Below are 22,521 nucleotides of genomic sequence, written 5' to 3' on the forward strand. Positions count from 1 at the left end.
ACAATTATTATTGATCACAATTATTATTGATCACAATTATTATTGATCACAATTATTGATCACAATTATTGATCACAATTATTGATCACAATTATTGATCACAATTATTGATCACAATTATTGATCACAATTATTGATCACAATTATTGATCACAATTATTAATCACAATTATTGATCACAATTATTGATCACAATTATTGATAACAAAAGTATCAAGAAAATTTGTAGCTCCTAGCTTTAAAAAGAGGGAGTGGCGTGCACACCAACTGTATTCGACAAAATTTTAGGATAATTTCAGGGAATCGCTGAAGTTGTTTTGCAATTGCGACGTTAACTACGTGAGTTATTGAAGGATCGTGTGGGTAGTTACTTCTGAGCCACACTGTATTTAAATACTTCTTGACGAAGGTCGGCTACTTGTCGTTTTCCCAAGGGAGTCAGTTCAGGGTCTCGAATGTTAACTGCCTCGTGAACCTTTTTTTCATCAAACAAACTGTTATGATATCCCTCTGCATGTCGAACAAATAAAAGCTGCTTTTCAATATTCTTGTAAGTATATCCATTCACCTTACAGTCTGAAAAGAAAGCGTGTTACTAATATTCACCTTACAATCTGAAAATAAAGTGTGTTCAAGAGTTTTATAACTCAGTTGAAACCAACTCACACGGATGTATTTATGTTCATGATGCTGATTCCAAATCACCTTACATGACATAAAATGCTCCCCTGGCATGTTATGGGCAAAAAAACTGAAGTTTGTACGTTTGCAGTCTAGTGGTGTAACGTTACCATTTGGCCTCCCACTGTTAAATCTTTAGGCGCCAGTTCAAAAATTTTCTTTTTTGCCCCTTACAGTTTTTTGGCGCCTCCCTCTGTAGCTGTCTGTCCTAACCGCTGCAACGTTTTGCCATCTCATATACCCAAACACAATTACTTATTCCCTAGTCGGCAATGGTAGGGGGAAATGACAATTACATATAGCTGTTTAGATAGAGTGGATGTATGGACATGGACAGTCCGATGAAAGATTCTAAAAATGACCATTTAACACAAAAAAACATCTTAGAGCTTGTACATCATTATTATATAATATACTAGAAAAACCCGTGGTCACAGGGAGGAAGCTAATACTATGAACTTTGAATGCAATATACAAAAAGGAACTTTCGAATTATTATAGTATAGATAATAATGATTACCTACTAGCTGTAAAACGTTTTCTTGGTGATATACCAAGAATGGTGATATAATTCATACATACATGCAGGGTGGCCCATAAGTCAGTGTACAAACGTTTGCGTTTGGGCTTTTAACATAGCCATTTTTCATATTTGAAGATTCTGTCGACAAAGTTATAAAATTCGATTTCTGGAGGCAATGCCCTTTCTAAATTAAATTATTGATCTATATACCCGCAAACACGATTGCATTACAATTTGGCTCGATCCATTTATTGGAAATATCAAAAAAAGCATTCATTATTTTATTTGATGGATTCCTCGTATGAGTAATGATAGCAAGTCAAAAAGAATTATCTCAATCGGGCAATCAGTGATTCACTGACCTATGAGCCACCCTGTATATTGGCAAACCAGCTGAACTTGTATTTGCTGCTAATTATATCAAAGCTGTCACATTCTATCGTTGGGTTTATGGTATTAAATTAATATGTTGTTTGTTTTAGTGCAGTACACTTAGTATGAATGAGACCACGGCAAACTTCACAAGGGAGCGACGATGATGGCACCTTGCCAGTTTTTATATCGCCCACCGAATTGAAGTATTACACAGATGACATCTCCTCCCACAAACAAGTCGTCACCATTTACAATCCCTATTCTTACACTCTAAAGTACAAAGGTAGGTAACTATTCTTACACTCTAAAGTACAAAGGTAGGTGACGATTCTTACACTCTAAAGTACAAAGGTAGGTGACGATTCTTACACTTTAAGGTACAAAGGTAGGTGACTATTCTTACACTCTAAAGTACAAAGGTAGGTGACTATTCTTACACTTTAAGGTACAAAGGTAGGTGACTATTCTTACACTTTAAGGTACAAAGGTAGGTGACTATTCTTACACTTTAAGGTACAAAGGTAGGTCTGGGGAATCCCGAACCAATGAATAATGATGTTACTCTCCCCCAGTTTTGTGCACTGCACCCAGAAAATACCATGTTATAGAGAGTGAAGGACTGATAAAATCTCACTGCCGTATTGATGTAGTTATCCGACACAAAGAACCCCTTGATGAGTCCACTCTTGATAAATTTCAAATTCAGCTCTTTGATAATGGCAGTTCGGCTATCAGGGGACACAAACAAGTTATCAGCCACGTGCTTCCAAGAAAACCAAAGGTAACTTTCTGCTGATTATTTCACGATTTTATCCCGTTCAGTTTTACTCACCTATGCTATTACACCACTACTACTACACTACTCACCTATGCTCAACAGATTCCAAAGCTTGACCTTTTTCACCGATCTCGGTTTGTCCCATATATTTTCTTTTTCTGAAATTTTCTCTAAAGATTGTTGTGAAGGTGATAGAGTACTAATAGATTGGCGTGGATTTCTACGCAGTTTTACAATCGGCTGCAAGTTAGTACTCTCGACAACTAAGTGAGGTTTCAAAATAGGTTTCAAGTTGTGTGGTTGCATCTTCAGCGAATGTCGGTCAAAAGGATTTATCAATCGACTTTGAATAATCGGACTTATTGTTTCAACATTTAGTAGTCCCATAATGGTGTGGATCATGCCCAAATCTGAGGAATCTTCAAGAAAGCTATAAGGCAGGAGTTTCTCTATTCCTCTAGTGCTGAACCCCCAGGTCAGGTAGGGGGCTGAACCGCTATCTTTGTCATTTCTACAGCTTCTACTGGGTTTTGAGACACTTTTACCAGACTGCGGGGTAACAACAAATGTGTCCTTGTATGGTGCGGATACTGTTACCTCCCTGATATCTATCATCATCTACTTTGAGAAGGTATCTCAACTTTTTCGGAGCAGCTGATGGTTAATTGAGTATCTTTACATGTGGTATTAGTGGGACCACGTGATCATGTAGCTCCCTTCACATGTATACATGTAGCGACTTCGGCAAAATGGAGGGTTAGAAAACAGACAGTGCACAAAGTACACACACCTAAACAGAGGGCTAATAAAAAGCGTGAACTTCCTTGAATTATTATTGATGAGCTTGTACATTGACGAATGTACAAGCTCAGTATCCTAAAAATAGAGGGGGGGGGGGGTGACACACCCCAAATAGGCTGAGTCTCATAAATCGTAACATCTTGATCTTCTAAGATAGGATGGACGCAGGTTGTGGTAAATTTCCTTTTTACTTTAAAGTATCTTCTGCGATTTGTCGAAGCTATTTGTCGCAGCTAAGAATGTTGGCGCTATCTTTATGTTTATTGAAGAGATTATCATGATGGCACTACTTTAATATCTGTGACGATTGTAGCACTTAACTCCACAATTATTACTAACTTAATAGTAGGTTTTACACGTGAGGGGAACAAAAGCAGCAGTAAGTCTCGTGTTGAAACATTAATTAAACTATAATCCTTGGTGGCTGTACTTGCGCTCCTGTCTCGTGTTGAAACATTAATTAAACTATAATCCTTGGTGGCTGTACTTGCGCTACTGTCTCGTGTTGAAACATTAATTAAACTATAATCCTTGGTGGCTGTACTTGCTCCTGTCTCGTGTTGAAACATTAATTAAACTATAATCCTTGGTGCTTTGGTGGCTGTACTTGCGCTCCTGTCTCGTGTTGAAACATTAATTAAACTATAATCTTTGGTGGCTGTACTTGCGCTCCTGTCTCGTGTTGAAACGTTAATTAAACTATAATCCTTGGTGGCTGTACTTGCGCTACTGTCTCGTGTTGAAACGTTAATTAAACTATAATCTTTGGTGGCTGTACTTGCGCTCCTGTCTCGTGTTGAAACATTAATTAAACTATAATCTTTGGTGGCTGTACTTGCGCTCCTGTCTTGTGTTGAAACATTAATTAAACTATAATCCTTAGCTTGGTGGCTGTACTTGCGCTCCTGTCTCGTGTTGAAACATTAATTAAACTATAATCCTTGGTGGCTGTACTTGCGCTCCTGTCTCGTGTTGAAACATTAATTAAACTATAATCCTTGGTGGCTGTACTTGCGCTCCTGTCTCGTGTTGAAACATTAATTAAACTATAATCCTTGGTGGCTGTACTTGCGCTCCTGTCTCGTGTTGAAACATTAATTAAACTATAATCTTTGGTGGCTGTACTTGCGCTCCTGTCTCGTGTTGAAACATTAATTAAACTATAATCCTTGGTGGCTGTACTTGCGCTCCTGTCTCGTGTTGAAACATTAATTAAACTATAATCTTTGGTGGCTGTACTTGCGCTACTGTCTCGTGTTGAAACATTAATTAAACTATAATCCTTGGTGGCTGTACTTGCTCCTGTCTCGTGTTGAAACATTAATTAAACTATAATCCTTGGTGCTTTGGTGGCTGTACTTGCGCTCCTGTCTCGTGTTGAAACATTAATTAAACTATAATCTTTGGTGGCTGTACTTGCGCTCCTGTCTCGTGTTGAAACGTTAATTAAACTATAATCCTTGGTGGCTGTACTTGCGCTACTGTCTCGTGTTGAAACGTTAATTAAACTATAATCTTTGGTGGCTGTACTTGCGCTCCTGTCTCGTGTTGAAACATTAATTAAACTATAATCTTTGGTGGCTGTACTTGCGCTCCTGTCTCGTGTTGAAACATTAATTAAACTATAATCCTTAGCTTGGTGGCTGTACTTGCGCTCCTGTCTCGTGTTGAAACATTAATTAAACTATAATCCTTGGTGGCTGTACTTGCGCTCCTGTCTCGTGTTGAAACATTAATTAAACTATAATCCTTGGTGGCTGTACTTGCGCTCCTGTCTCGTGTTGAAACATTAATTAAACTATAATCCTTGGTGGCTGTACTTGCGCTCCTGTCTCGTGTTGAAACATTAATTAAACTATAATCTTTGGTGGCTGTACTTGCGCTCCTGTCTCGTGTTGAAACATTAATTAAACTATAATCCTTGGTGGCTGTACTTGCGCTCCTGTATCGTGTTGAAACATTAATTAAACTATAATCCTTGGTGGCTGTACTAAGTACTTGCGCTCCTGTCTCGTGTTAAAACATTAATTAAACTATAATCCTTGGTGGCTGTACTTGCGCTCCTGTCTCGTGTTGAAACATTAAGATAAGCACTATTTCAGGTGACAGTTCAAGAAGCTCCTATGCAGCAGCTCCCTCCTCCTGAACACCAAGGTAACTTTTTCCTCATTAGTGGGTATTTAGTCTCGGCTAAACATATAAGCATTAGATTATATCAGAAGTCTCAAAAGCAAGTTAACAACATTTTTCAACTCTCCAGATTAAATAAATATAGTACTATGTTTTTACAGAAACCTTTGCAGTCACTGAGTCCAATACAGATAGAGGACAGCACCGTATGGACCCACTAGTTCTGCTTGTGGCAGCAGTATGTGGGATGGCACTGCTACTTCCTACCTGGCAGGTGGATAGTTCCACTCTCCCACCTTATCTTCATCTTACAATCCACCAGAAACTGGTGGTGGCGTACGTCCTGGGACTCGTTACCATGGTAATTCTACACTTCTAAGTGCGTTACACTATCCGGTACGTTTAAGATCTTGTCGGTTGTATATGAACCCCCTCCCGATACCCTTGTTGTATGTTTGAACTTAAGACTGTATGTAAAGCCATATTTTTGCTTGTACTAATAATAGCGATCAGCTTCACGGCCATTAACGTTATTCGACGGAGAAATGAGTCATAACTCAGTGACTCACAAGCGCGATTGATCGTTTTCACGGCACAAATTTTCGCGAATTTCTATGTGAACATTCCTCGTTTTACAGTCGCTGATTATAAAGTAACTTGTTAATGACTACGTTTGCGAGATCATCACTGAATTTCGGTGTAACAAAAATCGTCCATTAAATCTAAGGTTTATATTCCTAAATTGTTGTTAGTACAGCACCCACTTCTAGTTTCACTAAATTCCTAGTGCTATTTTTATATTAAGGCCTCAGATACCTGCGACCTCACTTTGGAAGATATGACACTGTTTTTAGCTTAACAATTCATTAACCAGAGGTATCACTATTGGTGACTTGGTCAATAGTGTGAATATTGGTAGGAATCCTATCAAGTGTACGGTAACTCCCTGAAACTAGAGCTTAGTAACTCCCTGAAAGCTTAGCCAGGTCTTATCTTTGTCGCGAGATACCAATCATATGCTGACTGTCACTTTATACAACCCTTCTGTTGCTTTATCTCTAGATGTAGTCGCGCAGTATTTGTGGTACTGTTAACTGGATCACAAATTTCACTTCTCAATTTTCTGGTTGAAACTTTTTTTTTGGTTTTTGGCTTTTTTGGGGCCGCCGACCTATTATGTGGATCCCGCACTTTCATGCCATTTTTGTAAGTGATAAATCGTTCAACTGTGTACATAATGTTTATAATAATATAAAGTAAAACCTCGATTAACTGCGCCCCGATTTACCGCGGCTGTTACCTTTCCCTAAATAGATCTTAACATTATATAATAGCATGAGAAAACATAACCCCGATTTACTGCGGGTGTTACCTTTCCCCAAACTCCGCAGTAAATCAGAGTTTTACTGTGGTTGTTAAATTTACCAACTGGAGTATGGGGGAACTGGGAGATACAACTTAACCATGAAATATATATGTATGAGTCGACTTGAGAATTAAATGACGACTTCTTAGCTAGATTAGCATTCCTAGAACAGAATAGAAGGAGCGAATAGAAGGAGCGAATAGAAAGATCGATTAGAAGGAGCGAATAGAAGGAGCGATTTCCTCACATTAATCTCGCCAATCCACCCGACCGTTTTACAAAATTGCTCCCCAGTGAAACCCAGACCCATCTTACACAAATCGTCGTACGCTTTATTTTCCAGAAGTTTTTACAATCGTAAGCGTTTTCTCGACTCACATGGCTACCACACAGGCACAAGTGGTCGCACGGGATTGGTGACCATCTCAAATGTTCGGTCTCTCGAAATCAAGTTTCACAAAAATATCAAGCCGAATCAGGGTTCAAATCCGGTCTGATACAACTCGGCTGGTGATAAGACTAACCCGTCTTTGATTTAATACATGCAGAGTTTGTGCCATTTTTGTAAAAACATTAGCAGTTTAGTTTAGTTGAAATAACTTTTTTCATAGCTATTTTCCATTATGATTGACATGATACTGAGTACTGACTCGGGCCTATTCGCCATAAAAAAAGTTGAAACATGTATATTTTCTAAAGTTAACCCAATAACCAACATCAGCCACTACCAGTGTTAAATGGAAAAGAAAAAGAGAACCACCAACCCATCTGATTCATCTAACATCAGGACAGGACTCCCGTTACGTGACGACGGGGACTCAAGTACCAGCTACTTTCAGGATATCTACACATGGAAACCAAGTCGGAGACTCCGTACTTTCTCGCAGAAATACGAACGGGCTCACTCAGAAAGAGGGCGTAACATGAAGATAGCAGCACGATTGTTTATATTCCTTCTTATGAACTTTCTTTTTATTCTGCCCTGCGTGTGTGTTTTCATGGCTCTTGAAGGCCCGGCAAGCGTGCGACACAAGCAAGTGCTTTACCAAGAATATCGCCAGTTCTTGTTATCACGGAAACTTTCCCGTGTAAACGTAGAGAAGCTGATCCGAGTACAGGAAATAACATGTAAACAATTGCGGGGCAACCCGTGGTCGTACCGTCACTCCCTCCACCTCGCGTACAGTATCATCACGACCATAGGGTTTGGAGAGTTAGCACCTATCACACCTCTGGGTAAGCTCACTGTCATAGGATACGGAACACTGGGAATCGTCCTGAACATCCTGTGCCTGGCGAGCCTGAGACTCCTGTTCAGCATGTTGATATACAGGTTGCTGTGGTGGTATGTGAGATATAAGCAAGGAATCACACGTCGCGCGAGGAGCGTCGCTAAAGTTACTTTCACTCTGCTGCTCATCTGCGCCCTGTGGACTGTCACCTCTATCTTTACTTTGACAAGGAGTCACGGCAACTGGAGTTGGTTTTTGTCCTGGTATAGCACCTTTATAGCTGCCACAACTATCGGCTTCGGTGACATGGTTATTCTGGACGATTTTAATGATGGGGAGTCCATCACCGTCCTGGAGCACATGCTACAGTTCCTCTTCATGATCAACATTGTCTTGATCCTAGCACTGTTCTCTACCTTGTTTGAACTTTTAAAACAGACCAATGTTAGAAGGGTGAGCAAGAGGGTGTCTCATATTGTTAACATCATCCATCAGACTCAGATACAGTCGAGAATCAACAATTCTGGGTTAAACCCCATCTTGGGAGTTGGCAGGGAATTAGCTGCTGGGTCAGTTGTTGAGGTGATGCCAACCATTAGGGAAAGTGAGAGTGAAAGAGAAAGTCACACCGACACTGACAGAAACACCGACAGTAGCAGTAATAGTAAATCCAATAATTAAGAGTTGTTCAAACTTTTAACAAGAAATGCGGCCGCTTTTCTTTTGTGGATGGCCGCTCAATTTCCCGATCCGGGATGAAGTATTTTATCATATTCCATACCACCTGGGGACCCCAGTCTTTGCGGTTTATAAGCATGCAGATATGGCGGAGTGACAGGCCGAGCGCCGCCCAGTTGATATAATTCTATATTGGATTTGAAAATCGTGTATATTTCTATGTAACCATATGTTTATTGTTTATGCAACCTGACACGGATTTGTGCAAAATAGTAATACTAACTCAAAATAATAATACAATGCTATCAATTTGTCCCTAGCGGGATGCATACATGGTGAAATTAACTATGTACTTGAACATTTCAGCACCGCGCGCCAACAATTGTTTAATTCAGATGATCGCGCAAAATAACTTTGCGCAGGCAGACACGTGGGCGATAACTAGACTGGGGAGGGCACGTACGCACGCACGCTCGCACGGTCGCAAGCTACCATATACAAAAAAAACCTCGATCGCTAACCCTTGTCCTTGACTCTTTTGTGCCTTCGGCACTTAGAGTCATGGATCGGGAAAAAATGTGATATTGTATTTAATGGGTTGATTTAGGGTTTTAATAAGTTTATAAGAACTAGGTTTTAGTTTTAATAACTAGCTTTTTTATTAACTCATTTTATGTTCATGAAGTGATGAACTACTTTTTATGCTGATGATTTTGAATAACTAAGAGATTAAAAGTTACACGCTCACCATTTATCTATCTCGTGACTTAGTAATGAGTATTGAGTAAGCCCTAGTAGCTTTGTCAGGGTACATTTCTGAATATGCTATACACGGCGCAGTGATACATGATATTACTTATCATAAACAAGTCACGAGGATACCTTGTAAGTGAGAAAAGTAGTGCTGAGTGTCCCTGATATTCCTTTTACCAATCAACAGGTTGTAAGGTAAATTGGATTCCTGCCAAGTTTTATTTTAGAACGTAAAGCACAGTAAACTGTATATCATGTGAGTTGTGTGTGTTAAGCGTCAGATTTCCGTATGTGCCAACTATAGTAGTGCTATAACTAATAACTATCCATCACAATACATTGAGATAATATCAGTCTGGTGTGGTTCATTTCATATACTGTTTAAATAGAACATCGGACAAGAGATACGTTATAGGTAGCAGCGAAGTACGAATAAATAGATTAAAAAGTATGTTTTTATTGCCACCCTTGCATCTGGTCCGAGTCCGTGAGCACGGATCACCTGGGAGTGGTAACATCATGAAGCCGTTAACTGCCCGCTAGTGTATCCACTAGGGGGTCGGCTGCTCTGGCAGTTAGGGGATGCAATTATGCTGGGTGATGCGGTCTCGTGGCTGGGTGATGCGGTCTCGTGGCTGGGTTATGCGGTCTTGTGGCTGGGTGATGCGGTCCTGTGGCTGGGTGATGCGGTCTCGTGGCTGGGTTATGCGGTTTTGTGGCTGGGTGATGCGGTCTCTTGGCTGGGTGATGCGGTCTCTTGGCTGGGTGATGCGGTCTCGTGGCTGGGTGATGCGGTCTTGTGGCTAGGTGATGCGGTTTTGTGGCTGGGTGATGCGGTCTCGTGGCTAGTGATGCGGTTTTGTGGCTGGGTGATGCGGTCTCTTGGCTTGGTGATGCGGTCTCGTGGCTGGGTGATGCGGTCTCGTGGCTGGGTGATGCGGTTTTGTGGCTGGGTGATGCGGTCTCTTGGCTGGGTGATGCGGTCTCGTGGCTGGTGATGCGGTCTCGTGGCTGGTGATGCGGTCTCGTGGCTAAGTGATGCGGTTTTGTGGCTGGGTGATGCGGTCTCGTGGCTAGGTGATGCAGTTTTGTGGCTGGGTGATGCGGTCTCTTGGCTTGGTGATGCGGTCTCGTGGCTGGGTGATGCGGTTTCGTGGCTGGGTGATGCGGTCTCGTGGCTGGGTGATGCGATGTCTTGGCTGGGTGATGCGGTCTCGTGGCTGGGTGATGCGGTCTCGTGGCTGGGTGATGCGGTCTCGTGGCTGGGTGATGCGGTCTTGTGGTCACTCACGGTTTAAATAGTTTTGTTCTCGGATGGTTAGTGCAGACTAGGCTATCCACTCCGATAATCGTAACCGATAATTATCTCCGATAATTCGTTAAAAAAAGTTATCTGTTTATCTAGATAAAACATATTTTTATCGGTATAAAAATTCACTAGATATTACCGAAAATACTGCCACAATACCGTAAAATTGTAAAGAAATATTAGTGTTTTTGCCTTCCCAAGTAATCCAAGAAACAGTCCCAAACGTCTTCTAGTATGATAGAAGAGGTAGTTTACTTAGATGTGAGCTTAAGAGGTTTATTTACATTTGTATACCTATGGAACTGTAGAACTGTATGAACTGTAGAAATCCAGAGAAGGTTATTGACATTGTTCTCTTGAGGGTGCTGGCGTTTTACCTTACAACCATTCTGGAGACAGGAACGAGCATGTTACTGTTAACAAGAGTCAAAAATACCGGCAGGGCACTCAATTGAATTCCGTAAGTGTTCTGGGCGTGAAACATTGTCTTCAGGAGAAGGAATCTGTTGCTCCAAGTTATCGACAGGATAAGAAAACGGTTCACTGAATCACTTTAAATGCTTTACTGTTTCGAGGAGAATTGGTATTTGGTGCACTACTGTTCTCAGGAGAAGGAAACCCTTGGTCTACTGTTTTGAAGAGAACTATTGCGTTACTGTTCTCAGGAGAAGAAAACCGGTGGTCTACTGTTTTGAAGAGAACTAGTGCGTTACTGTTCTCAGGAGAAGGAAACCAGTGGTCTACTGTTTTGAAGAGAACTAGTGCGTTACTGTTCGCAGGAGAAGGAAACCAGTGGTCTACTGTTTTGAAGAGAACTATTGCGTTACTGTTCTTAGGAGAAGAAAACCGTTGGTCTACTGTTTTGAAGAAAACTGGTGCACTTCTGCTCCCCGGAGAAGAAAACTGATGCTCTAATATTTTCAAAAGAAAGGAAATGGTACTTTAGCAAGATTACTGGTAAACAGTAATAAAAGTCGACAATTAGTTTTTGCGAAATTTGGAAAACATTTTGGCTTTGGCCTTCAGCAGAAAAATTATCGGTTTTATCGGTTTTATCTAGATAAAACCTAAATCTTTATCTGTTTATCTAGATAAAAGATTTCATACCGATAATGGATAGCCTAGTGCAGACGAGCAGCAGCACTGTTTTTTATTTTTACTTTTATCTTTTTATATGGTCTGATGTCATGCCTACTAGGTATAGTGTCACAACCAGTCTACCGTGGCGAGGTGCCTGGAAAATCGCAGCCATCAGACAAAACTCCAACACTTATGACACAAACGTCAAGCACTAGGGCTCGAGCCCCTAACAACAACTATGTAGGTAATTGTTGCTTGGACCATACATATAGATCGTGGTGACTAAGGTTTCGACAATGTAGCATTCAAATCTATAGAGAAGGCCCTGAACCGGAAATGTGAGTCGTCTTCAGTCAACAAATGGATTATGTCCCTACTCCGCAATAGAACCACGAACGTGGAATTAAACGGATGCAGGAAATCCATTGTTATAAGAAAAGGATGTCCACAAGGTGGGATCCTGTCTCCATTCTTATGGAACCTGGTAGTTGACAGTCTCCTGTCGTACACCAGAGACAGGATACCATGTGACCTGCAAGGGTTCGCGGACGATCTTGCTTTACTAGCCACGTTGGAGGGACCGGCAAAATGTGGAAACCAGGGCTTCGATGCCGATCATCTCAGAGGGATGACGCAGAAAAGTCTTGAAGCCATCATGAACTGGTGCACCGATAACGGGCTGAAGCTAAGTACTCTTAAAACACATACAGTAATGTTCACCTGGAGGAGGAAATGGGAATTCTCTGAACCTCTAACAGTGAACGGAACCGAAATAAGTATGCGTAACTCAACTAAGTTTCTAGGAGTAACACTCGATAGCAAACTCACGTAGAATGAACACATCAAAAATCAATGTAAAAAAGCCAAAGGCATACTCATGCAATGCAGGAGAGCCATTGGACCAACATGGGGGTTCACCCCCATGACCATGAAATGGATATATACGGCTGTAGTCAGACCTTCCCTGACAATCTGCGACAATCTGGCTCAATGGTGTATCCAAAAAACATAACCTAACAATCCTAAGCAGCGTTCAGCGGCTAGGGAATATTCTCATAACAGGAGGGTTACCATCAACTCCTGGAACAGTTCTAGACATCATCACAGAAATCGTCCCCATCGACCTGGTGATAGAAGGGAAGCAGCGAAAGGAGCTCTTAGACTCAAATCCAACAACCACTGGATATATGAGCCGATGGTTAATAAGAAGGGCAACCTAATCACCCATACAAAACTCAACGAACAGTTACTAAAGGCTATCAAACTCGATTCTGAAGGACAAGACCAACAGACTTCATCACTGAATGTTGACATTGGTTTTACCACAGAAATTCCACGACTCTCAGAGTACGAGGAAATTGAGAATGACGCCAACACCATACAATGCTACACAGACGGCTCCAAAATGAATGAACAAGCTGGAGCAGGAGTGTACATTGTCGATAACGACACCCCTCCACGCGAGGAGTCCTACCACCTAGGAACCAACTCAACCGTCTTCCAGGCCGAGACATTTGCCGTAGGAACAACGGCAAAAAAACTACGGGAATCTGGAACCAAAAGTAGAAAAATTATCATAAACTGCGATAGCCAGGCGACAATAATGGCAATGAGCAATATCAAAGTCAAATCAAAAAGCACCAGCAAGGTATAAGGTGTAATTATGGCACACTGCATGTAAGGTGTAATTATGACACACTGCTGTAAGGTGTAATTATGACACACTGCATGTAAGGTGTAATTATGACACACTGCTGTAAGGTGTCATTATGACACACTGCATGTAAGGTGTAATAATGACACACTGCTTGTAAGGTGTAATTATGACACAATACTGTAAGGTGTAATTATGACACACTGCTGTAAGGTGTAATTATGACACACTACATGTAAGGTGTAATTATGACACACTGCTGTAAGGTGAAAGCTTGTTTAAAAAACTTGAGCTGAGTTTCCACTGATATGCTATCCACTCTTATTCAACTAATAGCCTTCCATTTGTTGGTGAAACGATCGGAGAAATTCTAAAAATGTAAATAAAATTTTGAGAAAAATCGAAATAATTGGATAGAATTTTTTATTTTGGGACCACTAATTTGAGTACAGAAATCACTTACATTTCAGTCGTTGTTTTTCCATCTCAAGCTTTTTATCTGCTGTAAACTTACAAACGTCTCTGAATCTAACATTCCCCGACTTCACTGGGCACTAAAATCACTGGTATACGTAAAGAAATAGTGGTCGACAAGCCTAAGATAAAATGGACAATAAACAATGATAATATGGTCATTCTGAGTAAATCGTTCAATGAGCTTCTAGTCGGCTATAAATAACCTCATGATTCAACCATAATTTAATGCATTCCCTACAGTCTACACCTCAAGTATTGCCTGCATAATATAATCACTCTATACATATTATGAAAGCACTGCACTGTAGAGCTTGTTGACATTGTGCAACACCACTACGTGTAAATTGCACGGCATGTCATATGTAAGGTTGTGTGTGTTTGTGTGTGAGTGTGTGTGTGGTGTGTCTGTCTGTGTGTCTGTGTGTCTGTGTGTCTGTATGTGTGTCTGTGTGTGTTAATTCTATACAGCTTGTTCCAGGTCTTACACGATCACAATACTTAGCTAAATTCGTTCGAATATACAGGGGGGTGGGGGTCAAAATTCAGTGTGCAAACGTTGGCCTTAATAGCTCAGTCATTGAGTGCCCAGTTGAAATAATTCTTTCTGGTATGACTTACTACTACCGCTGGTTCAAGGAATTTGTCAAATCGAAAAATATTCGTGTTCATTTTTTTCAAATGAAGATTCATTTTCACATTTATTTAATAGTTTGGATAGTTGGGTCGAGCTAAATTTTGTTGAATTGTGTTTCTTCTCAGATGACCGAGATACGAAGCATAACGAGTTTGATCGATTTACCTAATCACGTGATTAGGTCACCCCGTTAAACATTATGGGAATTGTTAAGGGTACCCAGTCAATTGTTTTTAACGAGATACACAAAATGCTTGATAACTTCGTCATTTGAAATCCGTTCTGCCTCATTTTTTTAGATCAGATGCAAATTTTTATAATCTACCGTCTCTGAAAAAATTAGGCGTTCAGCATGTTCAGAAAGAACAATGTAGGTGTTTTGGTATTGAATGGGCGTGGTCTATAATATTCGAATTTTCAAATTTTGGCGACGGAATCTTCGAACAGTATGGTACAGTATGCATTGCCACTGCAAAGCAACAACTCTCAAATATAAAACACAGTGGAGGTATAAGACCCAACTTTTGCACACTGACTTTTGGCTGCGGATCCTCCGTTTGGAATCAGTTTCCTTATCAATTGAGAGCATTGACCGATATTGTCTTGTTTAAAAAGAGACTAAAAACTCATCTCTTTGAAAAAGTATTCATATATAATAAGTATCATATAATAACTTTATCATAAAACCCATACTATATAAAATTCTAAGTTCTTATGTACATCTGTACATGTTCATGAGTCGCTTTGGATGGCTTGAACTGGATCTTTGGATTTTGAGTTTTTTGTTGTTGCTATAAAGCGATGTATAAATTTCTAGTTATTACATCGGGTCTCAATAAGAGGTCTCCACTGCCTAGGCATCAAACCTTGGCTTGGCAATCGGTAATTTTCCTCTGGCCCGGAGTCAGCTGACCCTAGGGACCAGAGGTTAAAGGCGTAGAGACTGTGTGTATCTACAAAAGTGGTTGTTTTTACAAGAGACAGGGCTTGCAACGCAGGGGAAGAAAAACAGAGAAACAATCACAAAGTGTATATTATATGACTTAGCAAATAGAGATTTAAACAATCCTACACTACAATAAATGTTCATTATGTATAATTATAATATGTAGTATAAACAAGAAACAGGGCTTGCAGGGCAATAGATGGGACACACAAGAGCTGGCCACAGAGTGTATAGTACAGTAATTCAGCAAACACCTATTACTAATACTGAAATCTGAAACACAAATTACCACATGAATATACAAGAATATACAAATACTAAACACAATGTTTATACAAGAAACAGGGCTTGCAGAGCAAGGGAAGAAAGACAAGAGAAACAACTGCAACAATTGTATATCACAAAGTCCAGAAGATAATCATTAGTGTTGATTCTTTGCAACCCCGTTACATCTCAATGTTAAGTGATTTTGTTTCCTGTGCTAGTCAGCTAATGTAAAATCCGGATTGGAATATTGTTTATGAGTCGCATGGTTGCAATGTATTCTTGGGATTAATACAAATTTACTAGTCAGCTAAGTTTGCACTGTAACTTGAAATGACGAATTTATATTAAGTTAAATCTTTTCTTAAAATGACGTTGTTTCGATACAATTCTATTCCTGTTTTGCAATCACGCGACCTTAATTAGAAATCAATGCCAGGTTTGGCAAAAATGCAAAAATTTTGCTATTTAATGTAAAACGCATCAAATAATTTTGGATTCAAGCTCGCGCTGGTTTATTTTGCTGCGCGCGCGCGTAAGCGTAACGTATCACCTTAATAACACCAGAATGTGTGTGTGTGTGTGTGTGTGTGTGTCTGTCTGTCTGTCTGATCGTATGTGTGTAATTTCCGAACGGTTATACAAAAAAACGGTAATAGTTACGGGACTGGTTTTTTCGGTATAGTGCCGACAAAACTCTGACGAAGCCAATAGGCAAATTTTATAAAAATCGGCCGGTGGTAAGTGGTTTAATTGATGGTTTTGTACCACAAAATATGTTACATAAAATGGCTTGAGAAGAACGGCAAGAGTTACGGGGCTAGCTCTCTCTCACTCTCTGCATAATATTATTTAGCGTATATATTACATGGCGTATATATTACATGGCGTATATATTACATGGTCATATAATACTATAAACTTATTAGGGGAGGGAGTGCTCAAACGGTCTGTTTGGACTGTAGAGAGAGTTCATACTTTCATACGACAATGTAATGCATGTTCACAAATATGATAGGCTGGTGTGGTGCATGGTGTTAAGGGTTAATTTCCATTGGTTATTGATTAAGAATTACTATCTTTTAAGCATACTATTGGATACGTGAGGGCACTCCGAATAGAATTGCTCGCCTAATCCGGGTTTTGACTCAGCGGGTAATTACTCCTACCCTTTTTAACTGCGGCAGTGAAATCCCGGCCGTAGGCCGGGTTACACTAGTATATTATATAATATCATACTTTTCAAAATTACATCACAAAACCTTATCACAAGCACGACCGTCGCCCCTATACCTCAGCTCCCACTATTATACCCCTTTACTGTTTTTCCAGGCATTAAAGTCGTTAGAATGCGTTCGGTAGGTTGATTATAAGTTTAAACATTCTTATTCAATGTCAAAGATGACTGGAATAAAAAATAGTTATTTGGAGATTTCTAAGAAATTTACATAAAATAGGCAATAGCACTGTTATACGAAATTCTATAAAAAACCAAAAATACTTTCTTTAGGTTACTTTAGGTAGGTTCGGCAGGGATCGCTTCTGGACAACAGTATCAAGTACGTCATCCAATCACTCCTGGCCTAGATCTTTTTGTAGAGTCCTCAGTCCATTCCAGAAGAGAGTTATTTGCGATGGCGGTATACCCTTTTGGAGGCGGGGTATCCGGGAAGCTTTTCAAGGATTAAGCAGGGGAGGATTTGAAAGTTTCCAAAAATTGGATTGTGTTAACTTCCTTGGGGGCAGGTTCCATAGTTTGGCTGCTTTTACTCAATACGAGTTTTCATAATGGGTCGAGGTTGACAATTGTGCCTTTTATTAAATGCAGGCACAGTGGCCTTTTATAGTGACTTTTCAATAGTGATGATCCAGCGCTTATAACTAAGAAGTTTTGGTCACATGTTAAGTATAAATCTAACTCCTGCCGTATTCCTAATTGTGTTAGTTATTCTGGACAGCTTCGGTTCAAACCCAAAGCTCAAGCTGAACTTTTCAATTCTTTCTTTTATAACCAGTTTTCGGATCCTTCACTTTATGACACTGACATCTCCTATGTCAATGATGTTGATTTTGATATTGACTTCGATCATCGGGATGTTCGTAAGCTTCTTTCAAATATTAATTCAAATAAAGCCCAGGGACCAGATGGCATACACGGTAAAATTCTCAAAAATTGTTCCGTAGGTTTAGCTTACCCTCTAACATGCATTTTTCGTGGATCTTACAACAGCGGCTACACTCCACAAGAATGGAAACTTGCAAATGTTGTCCCAATATTTAAGAAAGGTAAGAAAAGTGAGGTTGAAAACTATAGACCAACTGACCAATATCCCTTACTTGTTTAGTCATGAAAGTTTTTGAGCGCATTGTTAAACGTAAACTGCTTTCTTTGACAAGTACCCTTCTTGATCCCAGGCAGCATGGTTTTCTAGAGCACAAGTCATGCACAACCAATATGGTTGACTTTTGTGATAGCCTGGCATTGTCTCTTAACGAAAACATTATCAATCATGTTGTGTATTTTGATTTTGCTAAGGCATTTGATTCTGTAAATCATGATATCCTTCTTCATAAGCTAAAGACCTTATATAACATTGATGGTACACTTCTCAAATTTCTTACCAATTACCTTCAAGGCCGTTACCAAAGAGTGGTTATTGGTAATGAGATGTCATCTACCCTCTCAGTTAATTCTGGTGTCCCCCAGGGCTCTATTCTTGGTCCCTTACTTTTTGTATTGTTTATCAATGATATTCCTCTTGGCCTTTCGGATAATACTGATATTGTTTTGTATGCCGATGATACAAAAATCTGGCGTAAAATACATTCATCTTCTGATAATACTAATTTACAAATGGATATAGACTATCTCTCTGACTGGGCACAAAGAAACAAAATGCGATTCCATCCAGCAAAATGTAAAGTGCTTATTGTTTCAGGAAAACCATCTTTATCTCCTCCATTCGCATATAATCTTGATGGCTCTCCTCTTGTGTATGTAGAGTTAGAAAAAGATCTTGGAGTCGATGTTACTCCTAAGCTAAGTTGGAATAGTCAGTGCGACAGAATTTATACTAAGGCCTGCCAACAACTTGGTATGGTCAGAAGAGATGGCCATATTGTCATTGATCAGAAACGTCGCCGGGCGCTTTATCTCTCCCTGGTTCGTAGCCAATTCGAAAATTGTTCCATAATCTGGCGCCCTTGTAATAAATCACTTAGTGATAAATTAGAAAGTCTCCAAAAGAGAGCTATTAAATGGATTCTGTCTGAAGAGGGCCGCAGTTATCCACCTGAGCAATATGTCAAAAAGTGCAAGCTTGTCGACATTCTCCCTTTGGCTCAAAAGTTTGACTTGAATGATCTTATTTTTTTCCACAAAGTTCTTAACAATTTAATTCCTGTATCGCTGCCTCACTATCTCTCTTTATATCAGGGCACTTCTCGACTAAGACGTTGCCACCTCGACAGTCTGTCTATTGTGTCATCAATTTTACCTAAGTTAAGTCAGAATTCACACACCACATGTACCTCAAATAGCCCACTGGCAAAATCATTTTTCTACAGAACCCATATACTGTGGAATGGACTCCCTTTACAGGTAAGACAGATTGTGTCTACTAGTCTTTTCAAAGCTGAGGTCACTAAGCATCTATGGAAATGTTTATTGGATAGTGAAACAACAGTCTAGCCTAGTCTCTTTGCTCCCCATATTATTATTATTTTTGTTTTATTAATTTTTGTATCTACCTTCCTATACTTTTAACATCATATCACACTTCACCCGCACACCTTTTCACACATTAATGACCATTTCAGACCTGTATCTAATGTATCTGGAATTTGACGTATTGAAATACAAATTTTGACTCTATATCCACAGTTATTCACCATGGATTTGTTTGTTATTAAATGGATTTGTTTGTTATTAAATAGTTTTTCATAAATTTTTGGATTTAGATTAATTCGATGTAATGGGTCCAAGTTACTGCGGACATAGTTCACTATGTGTTTACCGTGTTTGGGTGCCCATCATATTTTACAGATGGGGGCGATATTTTGAACGATCCTATTTTATATTCATCTATTGCTGTACTCTGTAAAATTTGAAAAGTATTTAATAAAAAAAAATTACGCGGAGCTTTCTTCGAACTGCATGTTGATGTCATTCGGGCTAGTCCATTCATAATCTTCCATGTATGGATTACGATGTACCGAAACACCCTTTAGCTTTGGGGTTATGGTTGGGGTTAGGATTGGGATTAAATCCCAATCCTAACCCTAGCCATAACCACAAAGCTATCCATAACCCTAACCACAACCCTTCGGTGAGTCTTAATGCCTGAAAACAGTAAAGGGGGTATAATAGTATAGAGGGTAAATAGTATGGTGAGTGTAATGTTGACGGTCGTCGGTCATGCTTGCCAGCACTGTGATTAACAGACAGATAATGATTATCCTACGAAAAAATGTCTATCGACTTGTCAATTTAAATCAAAAGTGCGGAGTATGACAGCTATGATTTACATTATGATTGACATGTGAACTCTACAATTAAATTCGACTGATGGATCACATCACTAATTATACGTCACTAATTGGTAACATGATCTGACCCCTTATATAATATTCGTGTTTTACTAGCCTGTCACGTGACCAAACCAGTTTTTTGCCCATAACTCTCCAGGGAAGCATTTTTACCCTACGTCATGGGGTTTGGTTCGGAATCAGCTTCCAAAAATACACTGAACAAGATTACTTCGATACCTTCAGAGTCTTTTCACAAGAATGTTCTTAAAATTTGGGCGAGCGATTTAGTGGGAGCGGTAAATGTGAGCTAGTAATGACAAATCATAAAACATGAAAACGTGCGTTGCTAATCTGCCTTGCTCGCGCACATGCAATAAGCGCCATAAGTTGGCACAGCATTTTTTGTCTCTGATTATGACAAATTTATGACATAATTATGAACGGACATTAAAATGAGCGCTCGAAGGCATTCAAAACCATCAAAAACAAAAAATCCAAATTTTTATCATCTTTTTTTTGGCGTTTTAAAAATTTAGCAGATAATTAGTAAATTAATTTGTCATACAATATGAATGAGCAAGAAAGGGAGTCGTTAACAGGAAAAATGTAAAAATATCTGTAGATCTGTGTTTATGATTATGAAAGTTGTGTAAAAACAACAGATACGAAATATGACCAGATTTGATGATCATATCACAGGTCATCTTCCTCAAATGGGTTGCAATTAAATATTCCATGCTTAAAACATCATATCTGATATCAGTAATACCTGCTTTTTGAAAACAATTCTTTATTTGACCACCTCGGTCCAGCATTTCAACTCATTGCGCTTATTACATATTACATAGACTATAAGCAACGACGCAGTAAAACTTTGATTAAATTACACCATTATTCTAACGTTTATTTTACCTCATTTCCGCCTAAATCAAAATTCTAAGAATGCTGTAATCATATGATAGTAGTAGTACTAGTAGTAGAATGGCAAAAACTATACCGGCACAAAAGTGAAAAGAAAAACAGTAAATTTTCATAAAATTAAAAACAGTGGCAGCTTCGTTGCTGTCGAAGACCGGTTCTCCAGAAGCCTTTACTCTGATATTTAATCGTGCAGCCAATCTGATCACCTGAGTGCGGAGCTATTGTAAAGGATTTTGTAGAGATATTTTCAGACGAGATTTTAGATCGACTCTTGTTTACAGTCAGTCATAGCGGTTTTTCCGACGTCTGCTGCTGAGGCTGGTTTACAATTACTGTAAATTTAAATAGCCGAAGCCATTTTGGCGAGTAATTGGAGAGTGTATTCTAAGGTTTTCCAAGATGTTAGCCGTTAGGGTATTCATTTTGGAAAAACATTTCTGAGGGCATTAAAGTGCCTCGTACACTTTGAGTTTGATTTCATCTTCGAATTTTTAATTTTCGATATTTTGGGAAATTTTCGCGACTAAAAAGAGGTCGTTAACAATTATTATATAACATAGCTATTGTGTCAAAATTATAGTAGCTTAATCAAACTAATCATTTAGAAACCCACCCCTCCCCTCAAGCTCAGTGATTACGTAATATGTATGTGAACCACCCCAAACATATCAGATCAAAAATGTGAACGGCTGGTGAAGGTGATAAGTGTGCTCACGCCACAAGCGTGCTCACAAGCGTGCTCACGCCACTAGTGGAGTTTTCAGGAAACAAAAATCAAATGTTATTATTTTGTTTAATTATTATTACGAGCTCGTAGTTGGTAATTAATACTTAATTATTATTTTTTTCAGATTGAAGAACTTGCAACTCTAGATATGCTAAAATACTCTAGTAGCAGAGCGGAGTTTAGAGAAGTGACTCATGGCAATGGTGAATCTGATCATTACTGACATAGTAATCACCTGTTGAACTGGGCTGGAATTTTATGGGCTAACTAGTTTTGACTCCGACGGTGGATTAAGCCCGGACCATTTATGCAGTTGATAAAAATGAAATGGTAACAAAGTTTTAACCTTCTTTAAAATGGGAGCCATTTCAGAATTGATCAGTTTATGGTATTAGTCAAAAACTCTTGTTAGTGTTACCGAATTGTATTGCTCAGTTCTATAATCCTATTTGTAAGATTGTTTATTGGTATATCAATATAGATTTTAATGCTTACAATATAATCGAGATAAACCCGACCCTACTGTTATCTGAATTCACTAAAGTGATTGATAAAATTTTATTTGTGAAATTGGAAATAATCCTCCATGAATGGTACTTATTATTTATCTTGAAGAAATTTGTGTTTAACTGATAGTGATTATTTATGTACTGAGGACAAAT

General features: G+C 39.3%; 2 protein-coding genes across 5 annotated transcripts; both read left to right on the forward strand.

The window, feature by feature from the left end:
- Nucleotides 1-1,680: 1,680 nt before the first annotated feature.
- On the forward strand, nucleotides 1,681-22,488 carry LOC134816613 (motile sperm domain-containing protein 1-like). 4 transcript variants are annotated; one of them, XM_063825546.1, is made up of 5 exons: nucleotides 1,681-1,862; nucleotides 2,152-2,360; nucleotides 5,261-5,312; nucleotides 5,462-5,684; nucleotides 21,984-22,488. In XM_063825546.1, the coding sequence occupies exons 1-4, from the start codon at nucleotides 1,706-1,708 to the stop codon at nucleotides 5,665-5,667; spliced, it is 624 nt and encodes a 207-aa protein (XP_063681616.1). In that variant the 5' UTR covers nucleotides 1,681-1,705; the 3' UTR covers nucleotides 5,668-5,684; nucleotides 21,984-22,488. The 4 variants fall into 4 exon arrangements, with proteins under 4 accessions (XP_063681616.1, XP_063681615.1, XP_063681612.1 ...); XM_063825545.1 differs by having other exon boundaries at nucleotides 1,687-1,862; nucleotides 5,450-5,684; XM_063825542.1 differs by having other exon boundaries at nucleotides 1,687-1,862; nucleotides 5,450-5,649.
- Nucleotides 7,653-8,567, forward strand: LOC134816795 (two pore potassium channel protein sup-9-like). The gene has a single exon (XM_063825789.1). It carries the CDS (start codon nucleotides 7,653-7,655, stop codon nucleotides 8,565-8,567), a length of 915 nt encoding a protein of 304 aa, XP_063681859.1.
- Nucleotides 22,489-22,521: the final 33 nt, after the last annotated feature.

Source organism: Bolinopsis microptera, chromosome 6 (assembly GCF_026151205.1).
Source record: "Bolinopsis microptera isolate Bmic1 chromosome 6, MBARI_Bmic_1.0, whole genome shotgun sequence".
In the NCBI taxonomy this organism is placed as follows: domain Eukaryota; kingdom Metazoa; phylum Ctenophora; class Tentaculata; order Lobata; family Bolinopsidae; genus Bolinopsis; species Bolinopsis microptera.